Source organism: Thunnus thynnus, chromosome 7 (assembly GCF_963924715.1).
Source record: "Thunnus thynnus chromosome 7, fThuThy2.1, whole genome shotgun sequence".
Taxonomy (NCBI): Eukaryota; Metazoa; Chordata; class Actinopteri; order Scombriformes; family Scombridae; genus Thunnus; species Thunnus thynnus.
The window spans coordinates 27,439,150-27,464,683 of NC_089523.1; the positions used below are offsets into that span (position 1 = coordinate 27,439,150).

General features: G+C 39.1%; 2 protein-coding genes across 3 annotated transcripts in view; both read left to right on the forward strand.

Moving 5' to 3' along the window:
- The first annotated feature begins 278 nt into the window (after positions 1 to 278).
- nars2 (asparaginyl-tRNA synthetase 2, mitochondrial) lies at positions 279 to 4,735 on the forward strand. Its single transcript, XM_067595268.1, has 14 exons — positions 279 to 616; positions 1,019 to 1,128; positions 1,226 to 1,346; positions 1,477 to 1,617; positions 1,696 to 1,776; positions 1,917 to 2,011; positions 2,148 to 2,280; positions 2,825 to 2,923; positions 3,061 to 3,098; positions 3,193 to 3,259; positions 3,380 to 3,517; positions 3,639 to 3,736; positions 4,390 to 4,416; positions 4,510 to 4,735. Exons 1-14 carry the CDS (start codon positions 458 to 460, stop codon positions 4,652 to 4,654), a joined length of 1,452 nt encoding a protein of 483 aa, XP_067451369.1. The 5' UTR covers positions 279 to 457; the 3' UTR covers positions 4,655 to 4,735.
- Positions 4,736 to 5,438: 703 nt separating this feature from the next.
- The window catches only part of gab2 (GRB2-associated binding protein 2), a 37,630-nt gene continuing 17,534 nt past the window's right edge, over positions 5,439 to 25,534 (forward strand). For both annotated transcript variants that reach the window (XM_067595269.1, XM_067595270.1), the window contains exons 1-2: positions 5,439 to 5,839; positions 21,861 to 22,161. In XM_067595269.1, the coding sequence (XP_067451370.1) occupies positions 5,768 to 5,839; positions 21,861 to 22,161 (373 nt within the window). In that variant the 5' untranslated portion in view covers positions 5,439 to 5,767. The remainder of the gene's footprint in view (positions 5,840 to 21,860; positions 22,162 to 25,534) is intronic.

The following is a 25,534-nucleotide window of genomic DNA, read 5'->3' on the forward strand; positions in this document are numbered from 1 at the left end:
ATAGTTAATTTAAAGATTATAGTTTTGTTTTTTAAATGATGACGTTGTCTGCATACTGCTCTTCCTTTGGTAATTCTATCATATCTCCTTCATATATATTAATAATATAACTGATAATGATAATTCAAACGATATTATAGCCGAACTTTGAACTTCCGCAGCATTTCGGGCTATTTCTAAGAAAACTACATCTCCCTTGAGCATGAAAAGGACCACTGCGAGAAACCGGAATATGATTGGCTGCTTATTGTTCACGTGGCTGAATTGGACGAATGGTGAAAGACCCAATCAGGAAGTGATATTGTTGAGACAACTGATACAACGTGAATGTCAAAAGTGTAAGCAAAACGAAATACACCTTAAAAATACGATTAAATATTTTGTTTTTGGTATCATCGAGTTGTCGCAACATGTGCTTTTAGCGGTTTTTGTGTCGGAAGGTGGAGCGTTTGTCACGATGTTTCAGGCTGTAGCTAAAACGCTTTCTGTTGCATCAACCAGTTCAGTATCTCGGGGGATATTAAGTATTCGACATTATTGTAAGAAGACACCAACGAAACTAAGAGTATCCGAAGCAATTTCAGGTGCTGAATTGGGAGCAAATGTCAAAGTACAGGTAACGCTAACGCCTATTTTTGTGCAAGTAACAACCAACCTAACATGCTACTTATGTACACCCAGACTACTATCTTTCATTTTTGAGAACTGAATTAATAAATCACCTAACTACCTTATGAAAACCTCAACCCCTCCTATCATATACTTGCTTTTAAAATATATTACCATAACTGAATTCTTACATATCACTTAACAAGCTTATATTTTGGCTGAATTCCTCCTATACCTTACACATGTACTAATTTACACATAAATTTAGTTGACATACTAGTGAGAATGAATGTAAAGTTAAATTTGTGAATATTCTTGGTTTGTGAATACTGTATTAAAAAGAAAAAAGAAGTTATATCTGTATTCCCACTGACTGTTAAGTATAGTTTGATTTGTCTCTCTCATGCAGGGATGGGTTCGCTCTGTCAGACCTCAGAAGGCAAATCTATTTCTGAATGTGAATGATGGGAGCTCCTTGCAGTCATTGCAAATTGTCGCCACTTCAGAGCTGAATGATCCGTAAGGACTTCAATTGTATTTAGTATGTAGGTATTACGTACGCATGCTTAAATATTTTGATTTCTACTCTTTTTTTTCCCTCCCCCCTCAAATTAAGGTTGCTCACATTTGGTAGTGCTGTTGAAGTCACAGGTATCCTTAAGAAAAGTCCACATCGAAATCAGCAAGTTGAACTGGAGGCAGAACATATCCATGTAATTGGAGAATGTAACCCTGTGGTAAGGACAATAGTTCCCATTTTGCTTACAGTAATAACTGTGCTCAAATTGTACCTCACCTATGTAACCTTTTATGTTGTCATTGTATAGGAAAGGTAATTCTTGTCAATTATTGTTGTTCTTATTTCAGGATTTTCCCTTTAAGATCAAAGACAGACATGGGCTTGAGTATATCCGCCAGTTTCCTCATCTCAGGTGTAGAACAAATGTCTTTAGTTCCCTTTTGAGAATACGAAGCGAGGCCACTTCAGGAATTCACTCATATTTCAAGGTGAGAACCATCAGTGGAGGAGTTTCTTTAACAGAATGCAGAGCAATGCTTGTATTTATTTATTTGATTTTTTTCCAGGAAAATGGCTTTGTGCAGATTCACACTCCTGTCATCACCTCAAATGACTGTGAAGGGGCAGGGGAGCTTTTTCAGGTTGAGGTGAGAATCTTCAGATGCGTTTACCGATGTTCTAAAATGCGAGGTCACCTCCAGTATGTAACGGTCCATCAAAGCTCTGGTGTGAACAGAAGGATTAATGGCATTGATTTTAAACCACAAAACTTCTGTTTTTACTATAGCCGTCAAGCCCAGAGTACGAAGAGGATCAGAACTTTTTCTCTGTTCCAGCTTTCCTGACTGTGTCTGGTCAGCTTCATTTGGAGGTGATGTCAGGGTGAGACAAAGTATAAGAATATTTTTAATCTTTACAATTCCCACTTGTACATTCTGTCTGAGAGAGTACGAGACAGGCACATGTGCTAACACTGAAGTACATTTCTAATTATGCCTTGTCACTCATTCTCTTGCAGGGCTTTTTCTAAAGTCTACACATTTGGGCCAACTTTTCGTGCAGAGAACTCCCAAAGCAGACGCCACCTGGCTGAGTTCTATATGGTGGAGGCCGAGGTCTCCTTCACACAGTCCATAGAGGACCTCACCAAGGTACATTATGTCATTGTCTGCGAAATACATTATTGCTCTATGATGTCAATCAAAGCATCATACTGGTTAATATGTATGTAACTACTTTTCATTCATCCGTTTTCTATGCATACAGTAGATAGATATCTTAGATTTTTGAAAGCCCTGATAGGAAAATCAGCTTCTAGGACTTTGAATATTTTTATATGTGCTGTACTGTTCACAATGTAAACCATCACATTTATCATTTTGTCACCTTTTTCTCTGTCAGCGTTGCTTCATGTATGTTTAGGGGGATGACTTCATCCAGAGAAAGAGAGACATTAAATCTTTTTTCTATCTTAAATTGTTTGCTAACCTTTGATTTAAAAAAAAAAAGCCGTCATCACAGACTGGCTACTTCTTTAAACATGAGCATCTCGGATGAAGTCAATCGACGTCACGTCGCATCATTTCTGCGTACTGAAATTCAGATTCTACACTTACCTTATGTGACTTTTAAAGTTGCCCTTGTGCTCAGTTGTCTGGGAAAGCTTTAATTATTAAACTGGACCCCGCTCCTTAGGTCATGGAGGACATGTTCAGATCTGCCACAGAGCATGTCTTGGCTCACTGTGCGGAGGATGTGGATTTATTTCACAAGCATGTGACTCCTGGACACAAGGTGAGTCCTGAAGGACACTTATTTAACTTGGCTACATAACCTGGCTACTTATACCAACCAGCCATGACTGCATCTGACTTTTATTATCATCTCTTACACTTACACAATTTTCCTATATTGCATCTATATATTCTAAGGACACTGTAGATGCGATGCTAAAGAGGAGGTTCCCTACGTAAGTCTCCGTTTTTATATACATGACCATATAAAAATAAAAATTATAAAGAATAAAACCATAAATGAGGGATACTCTGTCAATCTACTTCTAGGATTACCTACAGTGAAGCTATAGACATCCTAAACCGCAGCTCAGAGAAATTTACCTTCCCAACAGACGTAAGTGGTTTTATTTCCTCCTTGATAGAGCAAACTTGATATCTACCTCCACTGTATATTTGCTTCTAACTCTATCATTCCACAGAGCTTCATGTTGACCTTAGCTCTTCTTTTCTACAGTGGGGATGTGACCTTCAGACAGAGCATGAGAAGTATCTGGTGAAACATTGCGGCAACATTCCAGTCTTTGTCACTGATTATCCCTATGATCTCAAACCCTTTTATGCAAGAGACAACCAGGACCATCCTGAGCATACAGTAAGACATAGTTACACACAAATCCAGAGTGAATCAATTATTTAACTACTCAATTCTTTCCTTTTAATGTCAGTCGGGTCATAGCAGCGATTTGCATATCCAAGCTGTTGTTTTCGTGCAGGCAGCTGCGGTGGACCTTCTTGTGCCGGGAGTTGGAGAGCTCTGTGGGGGCTCGCTGAGAGAGGAGAGGCTAGATCTGCTGAGGGCTCGGCTGGAGGAGTAAGAACACATTCCCCGGGGGCATTGGAGGGCCATTTCTGATACATTTAGCATATAGAAATCAATATCTGCTCAGTTGCTTTGCATTTGTTACTTTACATTACACAAGCACAACCCCGGAAGTGTCACCCTGGTGTTGCAGTGCTTTAAATAAAAAGCACGTCTCTACACAACTGCCCACAACAAGTCAAACAACTGGGCAACAATGTGCAGAAAGTTAGGGATTTTCACCTGTAAAAACCCAAACTACAGAATACATGTAACATTTATATTGCATTTGTATTTATATTATTCATTTATTAAAACGATGTAAATGAACAATTAACATTACATGTATCGTGCAAAGGAAACAAGATGTAAATGCAGGTTTTACTGACAGTTTTACATAGTTGTAGATAACATAGAACCTTTGTCACATCTTCAGTCTGCTATTTTAAACTTCAGCCCAACATGCAGGTGAATTTATCTGTTGCTTTAAGTCTAACCCTAATACATGCAACACCTGTTTTTAGGCCGTAACGTTCAGTCAGGTACAGAAAACGTCTGCAGAGAAAGTGAAGTTTTCCATTTGCACAGAGAAAGAGAGGATTTATTTTAGATGTTGAGCTTATTTTATGACCAACGACTCTAACGTAAATCATTGTTCTTTTCAGGGTGGGATTAGAAGACACCTACAGCTGGTAAAATAAAATAAAAAATACATTTACATAAACATTTAAAAAATAACATGCTGATCATGACGAGGTCTAATGACATTTTTATTCATTTTGCAGGTATCTGGATTTGAGGAGTTTTGGTTCCGTCCCTCATGGTGGCTTTGGACTGGGATTTGAACGATATTTGCAGTGCATTCTCGGTGTAGACAACATAAAAGATGTGATTCCTTTTCCCAGATTCTCCCATTCTTGTCTTCTGTAAAACACAGTCGGAGCCTGGTAGCCATTTTGTAATTATGTGTTTTTTTCTGTCTGGCAAATGTCTAATAAACATGATATTCAACTATTCTCAATACTTTTTTCGTTTGTTTATTGGTGTTTAAATACAATTATTTCTGTAGTAAGTGTATCCGCACATGTTATATGAAAACAATTGGTATTTAGATGATGTATTTTCTTGTCCTCATACTACATATACAGAGTCTCACTCTCCACTATTTCTTTTTCATTGCTTCTCAAGGAAGCTTTGAGTTACATCAAATGATGTCCCTTTAACCTGTTAACCATATTTGAGAAAAAAAAAATGTTTTCAGCATTAACTGTCAAGTATTCCAACTTTCCACAAGATGGTGCGTTTTCCCATCTCATTCACTTGGGACAATACGAACCTTTTATTATATCACAGCAGTTAACTCTATAAACATTATCATTTCATCAAAATACAGAAAAATCTTTTCAAGAAATCTCTTTGTAGCAATAATTAATATATATATATTTGCCTTTTGATATCACACGTTTGATTTAATAATTTAAATTGGATACGTTTCAACATTTATAATAAAACAATTACTACAACTCCTTTTTTTCCGTGAACGCCAAAAAAAAAATAATGTTTCAATTAGTTCCTTGATGATTTAAACATACTTTGGGATCATAAACTACTTGTAGCAAGCAGCTCTCCCATCCCATGTATCCCAGCGGAGCCCATCCCTCTCTTTGCTCGGTGGGCGTGGTATGAGTTGGGAAAACAAACTGCAGACACCCTATGATACTTCCTCACCCTGCATCAGTTGAGTTTACCCGCGGCTCCTTGTCAGCTGGCCGTGCGTAATTCCCCCCTAGAATCGAGTTGCGCCTTTTTTTTTCTCGCCCTACCAGGATTTTGCGCGCAGGGTGTTGCACACAGTACCACCAGGAACGACTGGCAACATCTCCGACCAGCACTACTTTTGTTTTTATCAAATGGGGGGAGCAGACTGCACCAGTGAGAGCCAAACGCCGACAGCACTTTGAACAGGCAAGCCTGCAGGAGCCGTCATGTACTAGTGACAGACCGCAGTTGTAGAGTAACAAGAAACAGCAGACTCTTACAAACATGAGCGGCGGAGAAATCATCTTCCAAGGCTGGCTGAGAAAGTCACCACCGGAGAAAAAACTGCGAAGATATGTAAGTGAAATTACTTTCGTTTGCCTCATCTCTGTTTATGACTTTGTGGTGGAGTAACCGAGTTACTATAGTTTCTGTCTTTGTCAGATTTCTTCCTTCTGTGCTTTGTTCCTCAGCATCTCAGATAAGTGATGTCAAACAGATATTTAAAGTCCAGTTGTAGCAGGTGCATCCCACTACCATCTGGACCTCTCCTCTTTTTTTAATGTCTTGTTTTGCAGGAGGAACCACATATTATTCTTGATAGTAAAATACAGGTTCAAACCGTTATCATATAGTTCTGTATGAAAATTGGCAGATTTTGCATGTAAGGCCACTCATTGTGGGGTCCTATGACAACACGGAGGTAAGCCTGTGTAATACCCGACAGCTGTCTATAATTTTGACTAAATAGCTCTCAGATGCACATAAACTGCCATTTGGGTTTATCCGATCATAATGAGGTAATGTCTAATCAAGCATTGATGTGACCAGTTTTCATCTCAGCCAAGCCGACTAATGTCACAACAATAGTGATAACTGCACAGCACTAGAGTGCCTTGATAAGGCTTTATAAGCCAGAGCTGCTAGTCTCTTGCTGGGTCCTGGGCAGGGGAATGGCTACAACTCAGATAATAGGATTTATGGAGGCAGATAGAACCATGAGACAATCTCCTATAAATACAGCTGTCCACTGTTTATGTATGGTGTTGCATTACTAGGCCTCTTCATGTTCCTACTAGCTGACTTTGCCATGATGTCATCTCTCTGTTTCATCTGGAAATCCATCCTTGAATGTCTTCAAATGCATCCCCCCCCCCCCACCTACCCCCCCCCCCCCACCACCCCCCTGTCATTTCCTCATTGTCTTCCACTTAAAGCTGGCTAATGTTTACACAGAGACCACCATGGTCAGTATGGAACAGCAGCTGCAATGGTACAGAGGAAAAAACGTGCTTGGTTCATAGCAGTACTGTATAAACAACAGGAGAAAAGGACCCTCACAAGGCATAATGCAGCTAACATAATGGTCAACGTCAGGCAAAAAGAGCAAGGAACAGGCTCTCAAGCTTTCTCACCCTCCTTCTCACCCTGAGCAGTAACCTATAAACAACTACACAGACACACACACACACACACACACGCACAGTTTCAGCCAGAAAACAGTGTCATGAGATGGAGTGTCCAGAACAGGCAGACTTGTGAATGCAATAATCTGTCCATCTGAAATTCCTTCCACTTAAAGTCAGGCTATGGACAATCGGGACCATTTACTCACCAGTATTGCTGTCATCTGACATAGCTGACATAGTTTGATGTAGAGGGATATTTTCAGATACTACTTTCACATACTCTCAGTCATTCCAGCCCGGAGGTGTGTTGCATTTCTCAAGGAACACGGTGGCAAGTTTGATCGGTCATTATATTGGAATGAGCTGAGGAGGTGTAAGGAATGTTTTGTCTCTGGGTTGTAACTGACACAGTAAATGCTACAACAGTCCCTACTGTCATCTCTTTTTAGGATGTAATTTGCAACTATGAAAAGGTGTTTTAATCCTTAACAACACCTTCACAGTCACTGTTCCCGCCTCTTTCTGTCATAAAGTACTCCCTAAGCCAAATGAGATCTCTGTTTGTTAATCAGTAGCTACTTGTTGAAATGATTGGTCATTGTATTCAAAAAAGGGCCCCTGTGACCTTCCACAAAAGGTTTCTGTAAATGTGGTACACAGTTATGCATGTTTAATGCAGTGTAGAATCCAGGGCAGGGTTAGGATAGAGTAAAAACTGGTACTACCACTGACAGGTCTGGCATGCAAATCATATGCAAAGTCAGGCAGCAACACAGTCATGGCAGTTGAAGCCTGAATGCAACTGGTGGGGAAGACAGGAGACAACATGTTTATGCTCAGTAATAAACATGATTTGGTTAAATGTCTTCTAATTGTTTACAAATGTGATTAATTGTCAGCAGTGATTCTTTCATTGTACTGGAACAGCTCACTCGCCGCACAAATACACAATGAGCACGAATGTTCTATGTCCCCCCCCACCCCCCACCCCTCAAACATGTGACACTGACGGAGACACTTTCCACACGTGCTGCGTCTCAACAAGGAAAACAGTCGCGCTCTAATGTCGTAAAGCTGCTAAGTGAATCACTTGATTGGAGTTTTTCTCTTCACGGGGGCTGATCAAGGCTCCAGAGGTGGGCAGTGTTTTTAAGGGTAGGTGGGAGGGGCTTGGTTGCTTTTGTTGAACATTGTCCAAAATAAGCAAAAGGAACATGAAAACAACTGACTAATCCAGCACTTACCCTGGGCCTCTTGCATAGTTCTGTTGAGGTTATTCTACTCATCAGTCAGTGGTCATACATTATGCCTGTCATCACGTCTGATACATTAATCTCCCGACAATCTTGTATTTGTAGCTGCTGCTTAGCTGACAACAAAACCACCTATCAAATCAGTATTGTGCTCAAAATATACTTGCTGGTGATAGTTTTTCTTCTTTAATTTGGTTTGTTTCCCAGCCACTTCCTCACCTGCTTTTTTTTTATTAGACGGTTATGACTTCCAGCGTTGACATATGCGTAATAATAAGTCATCTGAATGAATCATGCATGTATGAATTGTACTTTGCATGCACAAGATATATGAATACATGTGATATTTCATACTGTAAACAATTCCTGTTCTAAGGTTGGGATCAAGCTGCTGTTGGCAAAACCCATCTGTCCGTTGTTATATCTGACATCACAAACATGTCTGTTCACATACAGTAAAGCATTGCCACATTCCAGACAGATCATATCGGCAAGGTGATAGCTGCTACTTCTGCTTTCTCCCGCTGCCAGTTTTCAAAGGGCTTTACCCTCTTGCCCTTGTGAATGGTAGAAGAGAGGGAAGAGGAACAGAGGTGGGGGGCAATCGGTGCGTTCTCAAGGCAGGCATAGCAGTGCAGCAGCAGCAGCAGCAGCCTGTGTCCCGTTGTCAGCTGCCGGGTCTGCTGTTGTTTTGCAGAGGGGCTTTGGGAAGTCCTTGCCCTCAGAGGTCAACTGAGAACGCCTCCCAGTTCCTGCTTTGACAGACACCCAGCGCTCACACAGACATTTTCCTTGTTCCACTTTATCTGTGGGCTCTCATATGGGCCATTCCCCAGAAGCTACAAACTGGGGTGGCTTTATGTGACTGCAGTGTCAAAGTCAGATTAGTTTATTGTTGTTAGATATGTTCATTGAAATGGAACCTTGTGATTACTGTGATGACTTATTGTGAAGACTGCAACTAACAGTTATTTTATTTGTTGGCTAATCTGTTGATTGTTTTTAACTTTAAGAAGCAAAGTGCCTTCCTGAGATGTTACAGATACATCTTATAAACTGACCATTCATAATGAATATTAAATGTAAATAATGAAAAGCCCAACGTGACTTCAAACTGCTTGTTTTGTGCAACCAACAGTACAAAACCCAAAAAGCAGCATATTCTTACATTTTAGAAGCTGGAATCTCTTATCAAAAGTGTTGTTGAATAGTTTTCTGTCAATCAGTTAAATGAGTAATCATTTCAGCACTTCATTCATCAGAAATTAATACGTAAAAGTCACAATTATCTGTCACAGAATCATACTATCAGCTTTTGCTAATCTAACCCCAAGTACATCCATCCTTTCACATTCATTGTGAAAATCTCATGTTGGCCTTGTTTGAACCTCTGTCATAATATCCTGTCCTTTGCCATGAACTCTGTTTTAGTCTGTGTGTATTCTGTCCAAAACTTAATTATTGCACCAATAGCAGATGCCAGACTTCCTTTGGATGGTACCTACAGGAAGTGTTGTGACAGAGGTCCCATGACAGGGAAAGAAATTAAATTGGTCTGTGACTATATAAATGTATTTCCATCTATCAAGACTATCAGCTGCACTTAAAATAGTGTTCTGTTCTGTTCTGAAGGAAATTAGATCCCATTGATTTTTCTCTTGTGATTTGGACCAGCAGTGAGAATGTTTTTACCTATTTGCTGAACTCTCAGAAAGAACACTAACATGGGGACAATGGTTTCATTTAATGGTGCTTAAAATAAAAAAAAAAATAAAAAAATGTGACCACAACAATATGAATCATAAGCAGCTGAGCCAACAACTGCTGTGCTGATCCAGAGATCACAAATGGTCACAGTTTTGGAAGGTACTGTACTAGTGAGACAATAAACAAACATCTACAAGCTGTAGTTGGATAATATTCTGAGCCGAATAAAATGACTACTAGATCACAGATAAGATTACAATATATGGTTTGTTTCATATCGTCCTACGAAGTGTGGCTCTGCGCTTCTAATTTTACCAATAATATAACACACCTACTGAGAGTATACTCCATAGATTATTCCACTGTAGGATAATGTCTTCTGTTTGTACCACATAAATAGGAATCTAGTTTTTGCTGGGTTGATTAGATCCAAACTAGACGTCATATAGAGGGATCATGCTACTAGCTGATGCTTACATGTCATATGACTCATTAGATCGGCCTCCTTAAGCAAATTGACTTTACAGTCATGGTGTGAGTCAGTAGAAATGCCTTTTGGCCTCTCAGTCGGCGACATACAGAGACATAAATCTGAGAATGATACAAAAAACAGTAATTTACACAAACAGTTTGAATTCATCCATGATCAAAACTTTGAATAACTGTGTTGACACCGGAGGTTTCAGAGGGATTTACTCGCTTTGGTGTTTTAATGAGCGGCCACTGACAACTCTAAGTTTATTTTTTGGCATTTGTATTTACCCAGGGATGGTTAAACACTAAGCACACATGCTCCTTTTGATGGACACTCTGCTTTACAGATTATAATAAGTATTAAATATTACATAATATGTGTTACAAAACTATGCTTTTTAGCTTACATAGACTTCAAAATACAAGTCAAATAAACTTAGACTCTTATGCCAGTCAACATCAGAAGGAGAATGTGTTATTCCTTCAGCACACAGCATACTGTATTTATAGTTGGTGATAATATTTATACATGTGTCCGGTGGTGGTGGTTTTCTTCTCGGCAACTTGTTAATGGTTTGATAAAGCTTGAAAATTGCCTTGCTGTGTCATAAATTATGCAGCTATTTTTGAAGCTCATTACACACTGGATCACTGTAATGATCCCTTAAAGGTGCCACTCACAAGGAGTGATTGTCTGTGAAAATAATTTATGTAACTGTTCAAATACATAAAGCAACAGTACATGCATACATATGGAAAAGGGAAATGCCTGTATGCTGATAAAATTTGGGTGCACGATATATATCAGCTAATTATTTTAGGCATAAATATATATAATTGGTAACAGGACTTATATCAGTAGTATTAGTAATTATTCAGTTAAACAAGAAAATAACTAATCATTTTAAATTAATCACGTTAATATAAAATGTAATTGAGGGGAGCCAATTTTTCTTTTAATAATTATAAAAACTTTTCTTTTTTTTTTTTTTAGATGTACATGTGACAGTCAGGATTATTCAGGGAAGCTTTGAGGCTACAGAAAGAAATGCAAGAACAAAGATGTTTGACCAGATGATTTGTAGGTGTACTACAGCACAAGGCAAATACGACACACATGGTAGAATTGCAGTGAAATTAAATGCCATTGGTTAAAATGATCATGACCAAAAATTTCGAAATTTGCATCCCTTGAAAATATGTTTTATTCAGCACTTTAAAAATGGTCCTTCTACTGGAACACTTTGTTACAAAGTGAAGTGGAGCTCTTCACTTTGCTCTCTAAACGAAACTGCGCATATTGTGAATTGCATGGTGAAATAAAACTGTAAAACTAGCAGCTGTATTTATTCTAAAATTAGGGGGATATGTGTTGTCTTCCTGTTTCACATGAAAACACTTTTGCTTGCTGCAGTAGTTTGTAGAAGTTGGAAATGTGTAAGCAAAACGCCTTTTTTGGCTGAGATAGGGGTATATGGTAGTCAAAATTAAAACAGCTGCATGCAAGCGCTAGTTTTTTATATGGCGGTGATAAATCATGTAGGAAAGAGTGAACTTCTTCATATCAAGATTGCTTTAATTAGGACTAGATTCTGCTTAAGATTCAGATAATGAGTCATTGCGGTTCAGCTCTAGGAGCTGATATTTATTATAACCGAGTCTCGTGTAAGAATAGACTGAGTAATATTGCCGGTGTACAGAAACGGACTTCACTGGAAGTCAGTGTGACATCATTGTCACCTAAGATCAGCAGAGACAAATAAGCCAAGCACCCGAAGTTTTCAGGTACATAATGCACTCACTGTTGGCCATCTTAGACATCGGCAGACCCAAAAACGTGGACGATAGAGGAGTTGGACATTAAATGCTCTGGATGTTATGATGTGATTAAAACTTCATTAACACATCAGTTTGATTGTTAGTCATGATCAGCTTTGTGAGCGGATGGATACAATGACATGTACATGTTAATAAATGACGAGGCGAGTGATATAAGGGGAAATGACATTTAAAAACCACTATATGAGCCACTATATTTTCTGCTCTAGCTGCATAATATATTTTCCAATGTATTTGCTGACGTCATATTGTACAAGCAACATCCTGAATGAGAGAACTGTGTTTGAAAGTATTGATGCACGTAGCTAAGTGAGGACAATAGCCTCATAGACACCATGAGGTTAGAAGTGAAACGATGGTGTGACTGATTAAGGTGCTGAGATCAGACTTTCTATGTAAACATTTCTACTCTGTGGTATTTAAGAGAAAACTCAGAGTTGTGTGTTGTGTTTTATCTATCTTACATCTAAAACCAGCTTAGAAGGAGTCAGAGAGACCGAGAGATGCGCATGGTACACCCTCCATACACAGACGTGTATGAGCTGCAGCAGATGGCAGAGGCAGGGGAAGTGACACAAAGAGTTCTGATTAAAGATAATGCTCCCCGTTACTCAAACCGTCAGGGTGGGCTCACGCTAAGTAAGCCCAGCCTTTTGCTGATATGGAGACAGGGTGAGAGATTACTCATTTTCCTAATGATGGAAGTGTTCAGCTGCAAATTGAGGCTGATTATATCTGCTAAGAACTTTTGAGAGGTTGTTTTTCATAAGATGTGCTGCGATTTTTCACAGATCATTGCCCCCGTGAAGCAAGTGAATGAGGACTGTGCCGAATGCATCGCTCTTCATCATCATCTCGCCTGTAGGATGGAGCTTTCCATCGCAGCAGTATGATGTCGTGTGTAGGAATCATATTTCCCTATACTGTCAATAACATCACCCTCTACATACACTTAATGGGTTTCAAAGCTGAAATTTAGCTGAAAAGGAGAAGGTGAACTTGGCAATTCAACACATGAGGGAAACATCAGAAGTTAAGCGTTCCTACCCTCAAGACCTTGTCTATCTTGGCGCTCCGTGGCTAACCTCCCAACTTCTTTATTAACACACAAGAATTTATTGGCCTGTTTGGGTCTTATCTGCATGTGTTATGTCCTGCAGCTGCTGGCCTTTCAGGGTCAGTGTTTTGACTATTGGGAAACCTGAGCAGTTAAATTGCAACGGTGCTCTAATGCATTCGTTGGGCTTAAAGGCCTGTAGTTTTATACTCTTAGCAAATCTGTTTAAAATCTTGTCATGTTTACTTTTCTGGGTACATGGATGGGACAGTGCCTTGTCCAACCCAGGAGCATCTGGATCTCTTCACCACTCGGGACAGATAATGGGCGAGAGCTGCTGAAAATGCAAAATAGCCACACCACGCTGTTGGTGCTCTGTTGGGCTCCTGTTTTGTTTGTAGTACCTGAATTTATTGGAAATGCTCCAGAAATGTGTGTCATAAACTTTGTCTGGGAAACTGTCTGGTTAACATCTCTCAGAACTGAGATGAGGAGCTTTGTGTAAACTGTAAGATGTCTGAGGAACTTCCCCATGCTCTCTCATGTCCATTTGTGTTTTATTTTAGCTCACTGTTGCATAAACTAATGTCACATAGGTAAATACAGATAAATGACACCTGTCAAGCACAGAAAAGAAGACAAGCATATTTTTAGCAAACTCTTCATGCCCGACATTAGGGATTAAACAATAGAGCATCTTTATGTTCTGCTTTTCATGATTTTTTTAAGGATAGTTTATCCCAAATAAAAATATAAAAGCTTGAAAAATATTACAGTGGCCAAGCAATATTTGTCAAATGTAGCAGGATTGCATTCCCTCACTAGCTGAAACTCCCATCTGTTCCAGGAATGTGGCCTGATGTGTGACCCACTATTGATTGGAACTAGATAATCATTGTCTGCTGCAGCTCATTCAGCTTTGTCCCCTCTTACACTAACCACAATCACAAGTGTTGAGGCATTCAGTCATACTGTCATAGCCATTAGAGCAGTCCCACCTTTAAAAATCATCCATAGCAAAATGGTCTTCACTGCTGTTGTTTTGGCGAGAGCAGTTTGCTGGCAAGATGTCATTCTAGCCTTTTTCAGGCACCGGAAGGGACTATAAATAAAGTCACTGATGTGCTAAATATTTCTATTTTTGTTCTTCACTAACTTTGAGAAGCATGGAAACAGCAAATAATAAAGATCAACGATGAATGCATGAAGGGGAATTTTTGTATGAAGGTTATTATTGCTAACCCTTCAGGTGAGTAAAATGAAAAGCTTGCATCATGCTTATTCATGAAACTCAAGAACCCCCACACCACTTCCTCCTCTTAATTCTTCCATGCACTGTCCCATCCTTCACAAGCCCACATCAAGCTCTCTCAACTCACCTTTTACTATAATTGAGCAGTAATGGCCCAGCACCCCTGCCTTTTCATGCAGTCTCATCACAGCATTGTTAGTGTGTGCAAGCGTGAGCGCCGATGTGCAGTCACTCAGATCAAACAGGAGACATGTTGCCTGAGGCGTCTGGTCTGACAGTAGCCAAGTATTCAGAGTCACAAGAGGTAAATCGCCCCACAACAAGATATGACCTTTATGAGAGCTGGTAATAGATGAGAAAATGTACACAATCAAGGTTGTAACAAGGCTCTGCCGCAGATCCACAGTGCTGGTGTTTGTGCAGCTGTGTAGTGTGTGTACTGCGGCAGCAGCAGGTAAAGCAGAGGAGGCTGAGTCAAAGACAACAATCGGCTGTCTCCTCCTCTTCTGCCTTAAAAGAGGATAGGCAAACAAGAATATTCTAACATTTGACGTGGATAACATACGCGTTTAGTTTGAATGTTTGCTCATGCACATTTAAAAACATGTTGACTGATGCTTATCAGCCTGCTTGTTGACACAGCCTACTACTAGACACACACTTTGCATTGCTGTATTGCTGTAAAAGGCACACCTTGGATAATTGTTTAAGTCACAACCATCTCTCAGTTCATTAGTCTGTGTTACTAGGACAGCGGAGTGATGAATTGGGCTGAAAGACATGAGACTGCCTTGTTTTTACAGTGTAGATAAGTGCAAATACAGTAAATGATTGTTGTGACTTATCAGCTGTCGTTTTGTATTTGTCTCCTAAAATGCGGTATAAAGGCTTGGTGGACTGTCAACACATACCAGAAAATTGTTTCCTTTTCATTTCTGTGAAGTAAGAGCTTTTGTATGAATTTGTTTGTTTTCCCACAGTATCATTGTTTTCTGCCAAAAATAGAGCAAAACATGCCTACTTATCAACATGTGAAGAAACAAAAGGAATTGGCAAGACAAACCAGTTTTGATCCTATTTTTAGAAGCAAACTCTCTTGAAAGATTGTTTTGTGTGGTTTTGTTATTAGATGTTTTCCTTCCCAGACATCTAAAATAGATGCAGACGTGTTGTCCCTTGTACTCCGCTATAGTCTCTCTGTATCTGTAGCCGACTGCCATCAGCACAGGACAAATGAGACTGTGTTGGAACAAGGTAGGATCAAGCCTTTATGGGATGATTGAATAAGACTGAAGGAGCTAAATGCTGTGCGGATGGCTGCCCTTCTTCTTGGAGAGCTTCAAACACTGGCAGGCAATGATTTTTTTACAGTCTAGAGATAAGACTTTAACGATCCAAATGCTACTTTTATTTACCGTAGAAACGCCTGACCAAGTGTCTTTATTGTTTTCTCATAAACAATTGTTTTGTGCTCCATGCAGTTGTGTTGTTCATTTCTCTGCTTAGATTCAACCTTTATTTGACTTTGATCTCTGCTGTGGAAAGAGCGGTGGAACATGATGAACAAATCTCAGTATATGGGAATTACAACATGTCCTGTGTGGTTTGCAGTAAATTGCTCAGACTATAATGTAACTCTCTGATATTGTGTTAGTTTAAGGTTGTGATTAGTGGCCTGGCTCACAGCTCTCTCTCATTGGTCCAGTGGACTGTTCAGTCCAGTTGTTAACAAGGGCAGTGTGTCTTGGCTGAGACCTTTTTTGGCTGTACTGCAACAGTGGGGCCAGCCCTATAACCGCGAATGTCCATGACTGACTGACTGACTGAGTCACTGAGTGATGAAGTCACACCATTGGTTGGCCGGAGGTGGCAGAAGGTTGCCGAAGCCAAGTATCCCAGAATGCATAAGGCACCAACCAGCAGCGATGGCTGAGATTAAAGAAACTTTTATCACTGAAGTTGGTGATGATTAAAAATGAAATACGAACTATGAACTATGAGTATTCTGTCCTCACAATGGCGTGACTGAGCAAGGCTAGACAGATGGCGAACCAAAACGCCAATAAAACTATGTTCTTGTAAAAGGCGAGGCTTTACTGGTGGTCGTTTTCGTAAAACTTAAAAATAAAATACAAAGCATGTATTTACTGCACACATAGTATATATATGCATATGAAAGAATATATGAAATGCTCATTAACTTAATGTAATGGACATGAAATAAACGGCTTCTTAAATGCCTATGAATTTTAACCCCTTCTCTTCACAGGTAACATGGCAGATAAGTATTAACACATGAATTGTACAGTTATTAGCTTAATATAGATCTCCACGAGAATACCTCTTTCAGTTAGCTAGTAAGCTGAAAAGTGAAGGAAATGACTAGCATACGGAGCCTACATTCATCTGACAACTATAATATTTTCCTTGTACAGAACAATTTCCCCAAGAAAACACTGATTCTTACAATATTTCACATCTTTACTTATGGACATATCAACTCCAAGACATTCACATGCACACTGTAGGTTGCTCTTTGTTCAACTGAAAACAAAATGGAGGATGAAAACAAAACTTAAGAAAAATAAGCCCTACCTAAAATGTCCTCTACGAACCAGTAAGGAAGTAGTAATGCAAACTAAACAGGGATCAGAACAATGAGAACAAATAATTGAAAATTTGCTGAGGACATCTTTACTTCTGGTCTCTTTGTTTATTACAACCCAGCTCTGCATTTGCTCAATAAGCACCAAAACTACCAAATTGCTAATGTTTTTGTGGTGAGCTCAGTGGTAAGCTGATAAAAGAATTTGACCATACTGTCTGTAAAATACTCACTGTAAATCTGAGTCCTTGCGATACAAAATGAATTGATGAAATCAAATTCAAAATTAAATTACTGACAGACTGCAGAAGCCCACTGTACATGCAGTATCAGCACCTCTGAGAGATGCGGTAACTGGGAGCTCTATTTTTGTTTTGGAAAAACTGGAAAAACTCAAAATGACGCAGAAGAATGAGAGAGTAATTTTGGTGAAGGTTGGTGTTGTGACTGTACCGCCTGGTCTTCATAGACAGAGGAGAAACCACGAGTGCTGAGTAGTTATTCTTTAGCATCGGCCCACTCGTGCACAGCAGGTGTTAGCAGCTAATTCCTTTGATATAATTCCTTTTAGAGGAGAAATGTTGGTCTCACAGATGAACAATTGTAGCTGCCACATTTGTTTGACTGTAAAGTGAAGCTTCATGTTTTTACTGGACAGAACAACAGCGTTGCCTCCGGGGCTCTATATGTACAGATATCACCACATTTCAATAAATATAAATGTTTTAAAATGAACATAATAAATTTTGCTTTATTTTATTAAGGTACATAATAGTTTGGATTTTTATTATAGCCACATTACAGATTGAATAACATAAATTACTTCTCTCTGGCAATGAGGTTTTTTGTGAGAGAAAAAGTGTTAGTAAAGCTTTGAGCTGAGATTTCCTTACTTCCATTTCCTTGGGCTTGGTCACCACTTGTCGCCACTTCCTGTATCCGTTGTTTCAAATTAAAAGCCCTCTAGCGTTTCATACACGGTCCAGCCATAGTCTAGGTTTTAACCTAGTCTTGTTTTGAACAGTGAAGCAGCTTAAAGGGAACCTATTATGCTCATTTCCAGCTCTTTATTTTTACCCTGGGACTCCATTAGAGTAGCTTTGCATGATTCACAGTTCAAATCATATCTTATAATGGCTCTCAGTTCAGCCTCTGTCTCTAACAGGCAATTTTAGCTCCTCCTAGTTTTTAGCTCCCATCTCTTGAAGACCCTGCCGATGAACCCACTCAGTACTAATTGGCCAGCTTACTGGAAACCTGCCAGGGGGCAGCCCTATCAGAGTCATGTTGAGTTATTGCTGATAAAAACCCAACATTTCCTGCTTTTGCCGCTTTGTATTAAAAGCTTTGAAATGACTAAATGATGTGAGACTTTTATTATGAGGAATTTAGAGGAAATAATATAATAATGATATATATATATATATATATATCTGTCAAGAGCAGACGTCAGCAGGGGCTAAAAATACAAAAAAACATTGGAAACAAAGCATTCAGAGCAGTCTGAAGCCGGTGCTTTTTGCTCACAAGGATTACCTCTACAAACTTTTATCTCATTATTTGACACCTTGGCCACATTTAATATGAACATCCAACATTGTAACATTCAGTGTATGACTGAAAATAAGGAAAAGCATAAATAGGTTCCCTTTAAACCACGAGGGGGTGGAGAAAGTTAGAGAACTGGAGAGTTTAGCCTAGTTCTACAGCTTCAGCCCTCACTTCCCAGAGCTTAGACAGTGATCGATGGGCTTAGACATGCACTGCAGGACAGGCGGTGGGTGGGTTAGCTCATTTTGTTATGTCCTCCTCCCCCATGATTTACTTTGCCAGGGAAATTTGCTCAAAGTTAAGAGTGCGTGAGAGAGAAGGAGGAAAAGCTGCACTGCCAGTTGTGTTGTTGAAAAGACTGATTCAAAACTGAAGGCACTTAAGACTTTTTCCCTCATTTTCCATGCAAGATATCTGTGAGAAGCTGAACAGGAAGTGTGACAGAGGGAAACATTATTTAACCTTCTCATTCAGACCACACTGTAAATGATTTTGTTCTTGAATTAGGCAGCATCTGCTTTTCCTGTGGAAAATACTCATTCTATTTTTAGTATGATAAGGCCTCTAAATGAGTTGTCTTTCCTTGGTGGTTGAGAGCTGTTGCTGTACTGGTTTAATATGATGGCCGCAGCTGAAAGATGCCAGGAATAACCCAGCTGGGTCGAACTGACCTCTTGAAACTGGGCAGTGCTCCAAGCCTCAATTAAATGATGCTCTCTCTTTCCAGAAAAGGCCATAATATTTAAATGGGGCTTGTTAGAGTTATAGCGATTTTTCTCTGAATGGTGTGATGGCACAGAACCAAAGACCTTTTGTGGACATGAAAAAGGAAAAAAAGATGTATGTGATTAGTTGTTTGTTCTTTTGAAAGACTATGATGTCTGCTGTATTTTTATGAAATAAGGAAGTTCACACTCCAATGGAATACTTAAGAAGGAAACTTGAGTAGTAACACTGTTGAATTCTTTCTTTAGAATCAGCTTTCCCACACCCCGTGCTTGTATAGTGTGCAGTAGTGAACATTCATAACAAACTCTCATAGTGAGAAATGGCCTAGTATTTTTTCACACAACTGTATGACTCATCAAATGAGATTTCAGATGATTTTTTTGTGCGCTTTCAGAAACTACTACTATCTACTATCAACACCATTAAGGTTGTACTGCCTCCAGCATTTATCAGTGTATTACCCTGACAGAAAATAAAATGAAAAAAGACCCCAATAGCTCAGTAGCACTTCAGTTACACACTGAAGATAACATCACAATCTGCACTTCCTGGAAAAAAAACAAAAAAGAAAAGCTAAACATGTTGCTGCCTCTCTTTACTGTGGCTGTGTTGACTTCTCAGAGAAGTATGGTATGGTACTTAAAGTTAAAATATCCTGTATCGTGTTGCCACTGTTCTGCTTTATATAATTGTAAATTGAATATCTTTATTTTTTGGACTGGTGGTCAGACAAAACAAGCAATTGGAAGACATTGTCACCTTAACAATTTATTTATATGGTATTAAATAATGAAATGATTAATCCAAAAAAAAAAAAATAGAAATCGAAAATGATTTGTTGCAGCCCCATCTTGATAGTTCAATAGGGTTTTTGCATCAACCACATTTAAGTACTGACAACAGCATATCAGCATGGAGGCAGGCCACACTTCCTGATATAAAGACATCTGCTAATGTGATTTAAGTTAAATAGCTTTAGTGAAATTATCACAGTCTCATGAAACTTAACATTAACCTTCACTGAAAAAGTGCAGAGGTGCTATATCATGTCAATGTTATTAATTAAAATAGACTGTCACAATATTTTTTTTTATTTACTTATTTATTCTTAACAAATTGAGAAAAGTAGAGACATGGTTGGGCAGTGGAGTTTACCACTGACCAATTTCTTGGGAGAAAACCTATAGTTTTTATAGTTTAAAAAAAGAAGCAATGGTTATTCAAGTGTCCCAGTAAGAGATGATACTGTGACAGTGAGCCAGTATGCACAATACCAGGATCCTAAAACCAAAGCAGCTAAATGTAATTCAGCCATCATTAATTTTTTTTAAAAAGCAAGTAAGAACATTTTGTGTGCATTTTCCCAGAGGAGCTTAGGAACACCTTTTAGAAAAGTAGAAGAGAGATGCAGTGTGATTCATTTTCTGCCCTGTGTGTGAGTTTGTGCATCTGTATGGTGTCAGTCTGGTTCGGGAGGGTGGCAGGGGTCAGCAGTTAGCCTTGCGGCAGTGTCTGTGTTAAGGGAGTGAGAGGGGGCCTGCAGGATCTTGTGTGTCAGCAGCCTGCATGTGAGAGACATTGCCTAGCGGAAGTGTATCACTGGCAAATGTCCAAAAACCCCCCTAACCCCCCCTCACACCCCCTTTCCCTTCCTGGTCTATCTTCCCCTTGTGTCTCTGAGCACAAAGAACACAGAGTCCCTTTAAGACAGCTACTGGGAAAACGTATGGAGATATTGTAATCAAGGCCACTGTTCTTCCTTTATGCTTTTCCAGTTGACAAATACAACAATGGTGTTAATGGTGTGAAATCAGCACGTTACATCGTAGGTTTCTTGCTCTTGCGTCATTATTGGTTCACTTATGTTGCCTTTCATGTGGTTTATGACCAGAGATGTTTATTTACACTTTGCAAGGAAATTCCAGTTCCAGTCAGTGACATGATCGCATGCAAATGTGGCTCTTGATTTCGACTGGATGGAAGCAGTGTCATTCACCAGTTCTAGAGGTGGGTGGAGCCTGCAGTCTTGTAGTGACACTGTCATGGAGGAGCTCTGCTTTTCTCTTTGCTCTCGGAAGGATATCAGCACAGGAAATACGTTGGGAGGCAGTAAACACCTGCTGCCTCCCCTCGCTCCTCCACCACAGCCTCCAACACACACAGAAACCACACACAACCACATGCATGCTAAAGCACAGTAACCTAGTAAGCAAGCAGACTTAAGTTTGTCTGAAGTCTGTTTGATCAACAGATAACACCACAATCGAAGTCCAGCTGTTGAGTGTTTTGCTGCGGCAACATTCTGTATGGCATACAGTATGAAATCAAACTGAATCTGTATAACTGTTGATTATTTAAAATGTGTTACTTTTATTAAAAAAAAAATATTTTAACTTTGAAATATAAAGTTTCTCTATCAACACAGGTGTGGTTTTGCTGTACAGGCTATTTTCTTTTGTATGTATTGAGGTCATGTTCTTACCTTTCAATCTTATTTTCCAGGCATGGAAGAAACGGTGGTTCATACTTCGCAGCGGCCGCATGAGTGGTGACCCCGATGTTCTTGAGTACTACAAGAACGACCACTCCAAGAAACCCATCCGGGTCATTGACCTGCACTGCTGTGAGCAGGTGGATGCTGGCCTGACCTTTAAGAGGAAGGAGTTCCAGGACAGTTTTGTGTTTGACATAAAGACTTCAGACCGCACCTTTTATCTCGTGGCTGAGACTGAGGAGGAGATGAACAAGTGGGTCCGCTCTATCTGCCAGCTGTGTGGGTTCAACCAGTCGGACGACAACCATGGTAGGGAACCGTGTCCTTTCTTTGCTGCTCTATCACTCTGCCACTGTTTCTGTTTATCTTTCTCCCTTTTTACCTTTTCTCTCAATGAACTGACTTCTTAAAAACATCTCAAATGGGTGACCCAACTATTCAGTATAATAATAATAATGATAATAAAATAAACGTTCTTATTAGTATCACATTATTTAATGCTGAAATGATCATTCAATTAATGACTTAGTCAGTTGACCCTTTTATTAGTCGCCCCCTGTGTTTTCTTGTGTCATCTAGAACTGCTTGCATCTTAGTTTTCACAAACATCAAGCAGCAGAGATTCAGCCACATGATATCATAGGCAATGTGTTTTTTCCATCTTTGTTATTTGAGAGAGAGAGAGACATAGAAACATCCCTGCCAAATAAATGAGCACATTGTCTGGGAGAGGTATTGATTTTACACTTCATTTGTTTTGTTAATGATAGGTTCTGATCTCTGCCACCAGAGTAATGAAAAAATATTATTCTGTATATGGCAATTTTTTAAAGTTTCGAGCAGATACAGAGGTTCAGTTTTGTGTATTTGCTATAGCTACTGTTTTAGATCTTTTGTACAAGCAAGGGAATTTTCCCTCTGGGGCTACCAGTAATAAAAAAATGAATCTACTAGTGGCGCCATAAAGCATGTTGGATAAAAGCACTCATCAGACAAGACATGTTTATAATAGCATTTTTATGCATTCATGTTCTTATATAAAATCACTTCTGTCTGGTGCAATCCTTTCACTGTTGTGCCATAGGTTTGCCTTAATTACCTAAATTACACTCTGCTATTATCTCTAACCATTAAAAAAAAAAAAAAACTACTGCACATATGAAGTGATGACTTAAAAGTAAAGAAAGAAATATAAATGCCTCTAAACTCTGGTGTCTGCAGCTACTGTTATTATAGTTCACGATCGCTCAGGGTTGAGCCGTTGCAACATTAATGCATCTCTCTGCCATATGTGAGCAATTGACCACATAAATTCAGTAGTGTATGTTTCACCAGAGTTTGTGAAAAAGCCCCTCTCGTACTCTTAATCCTACCCGTCCAGATTGCGCTCATGCTGTTGTTTTCCCGCCATCTGGCAGCTGGTGGACGTTAATCGTTGTGCACATGGTTGATCATCTGTAAAATACAATATATCCAGGTGTGGAATAAAAAAACAGCTGTGGAGAGTGTAATAATGGTCACATCATAAGGGGATCTCCTTGGTCCAAGTTTAATTATTAGTGAGGTCATGTTATGAATCTCAAACTGTATCAGCTGTAGCCAGTGGGGTGTGGCTGTTAGAATAGGGTTGGAGTAATCAGAGGGTTTATGTCATGACAGCTGGGTTAGTGATTGCAGTCCCTTTACTGTAAACATCATACAGTTACAGGCTGGTCATGTAACTCTTCTCTGTTTTCACTTAAATGTTTATTTCCTGTTTCTGAGAAAATCTTTCTCATAAACTGTGATCTCTCTGTGTTCATCCAAATGCATTTTCCATACTCTGTTTTAGTGAGTAGCAAATTATAAGTGTAAGCAAGAATTATTTAGCATCCCTCTTTGTGCTAGCTTACTCTCCACTCGCAGCTTCTTCTAAGAAAAATTATAATTTTCAGCATTATTTGTGCTAGAGGGCTGTAATTTTCAGAGAAACAATGACTGATTTTGACTATTATTACAAACCAAAACTAACACCTCTTCAAGTGTTCCAATGCTGTAGTCAAGCATAAAAATATGTTTTTGGAAAATGTTATGCAACTATATAAACCTCTGTTATAAGACCTCTCTCTCTCTCTCTCTCTCTCTATATATATATATATATATATATACATATCATTTATTTTAGATTTTGTGTGTATATTTAAATTGTGAACATAACATTCTGGAGAAAACGTTATTGTAAATGTTAATCTTTTTAATCTTTCATTTATCCACTTCCCAAGGGCATCAATTTACAACTGGTTCCCTATTACATCATCACCACTGTCTTAAGTTAGTTGAAAAGCACAGAAATTTATTGGGAGCAGCAGCCATGGATCTTTAGTGGGGTAATGAGTTAAATTATATAAATTATTTAATATGTATATACATTTTTGGCAAGTCTTAGCCTGACCCATGCTGCTCTGAAATTATAGACCTACTAGCTGAGTGTGTTTGTTCACTAATAAACAAAGGTAGATCTTTCTCCATCTTGTTTTCTAATCTATCTCTTGATCTGAAACACACACACACACACACACACACACACACACAACACACACACACACACACACACACACACACACACACACACACACACACACACACACACACACACACACACACACAAACATATCTTAAGATCAGTCCACATAACACGACCCTTCCTTGTAAAACCAACTTTGCATAAGAGGCATTTCAGGTAAGCGTATTTTCCTAGGAACAGGTTGTTGACTTATGCAGATCATCTTTCTCTTCCTCTGAATAACTCTTGCTTGCTCACTTTGGTAACAAGTTTTTGTCAGGGTGGCAGTGGAAACAAATTCTCACCTCTTTCTAAACTGTTTTCATCAACACTGGCCTTGTGTAGTAGTAGCTAGTGTTTTTCCACTAGAAGAAGAAAGATCAGACTGCTCAGGTGAAACTACCTGTTGTATGATACATACATACATTGTGATTATTACAAGAATCAGTCATATTTCTCATCAAGTAAGTTTTATTTATGTAGCCCAAAAATTGCCTCAAAGTGTTTTACAATTTGTAAACCATACATCCTCTCTCCTCAAAAGTAACCTAACAGTAATTATGGTTAAGCTGGTTAAAGGTGTAGGTAGTCTGGATTGTACTGAATAGTTACAAAAAGGCCAGCAAGCGTTTTTAACATTTTTATTGATGAGTAACTTGAAGGATTAATTGATTACCACATTTTTTTGTTGATTGGTTTCCTGGTTTTGTGTGTTGTCTAAAACAAATTTATCAAAGCAGTGTACATTTGTGTGAAAAACAAAGATAGCTTCCTGGTTACTGCATTCACATGGCAACAAATTCCATGTTTGATAACACAATCTTGCCATGTGGAAATTCTCAGCATATTTGGAAAATACTTTTGCCCAGTCACATTAGCAGAGACTGCCTGTCAACAAAAGGGTGTATTGAAGCTGAAGTTGATGTCAGTGTGAATGTGTTAGACAGAGATACAGTGTATGTGTGTGGGAAGAGGGCAGACTTGACACAACCTGATGACCTGCATCGGTTTTCCTCTCGCAACATCTCAGATCTCGATCTATGAGCCCACATAGCGCTCTCAGAAGTCTCGACAGCGACACATTAACAGTTGTTTTACATGTTGAACTCTCATCAGTTGATACGCAATCTTGTACTTGTG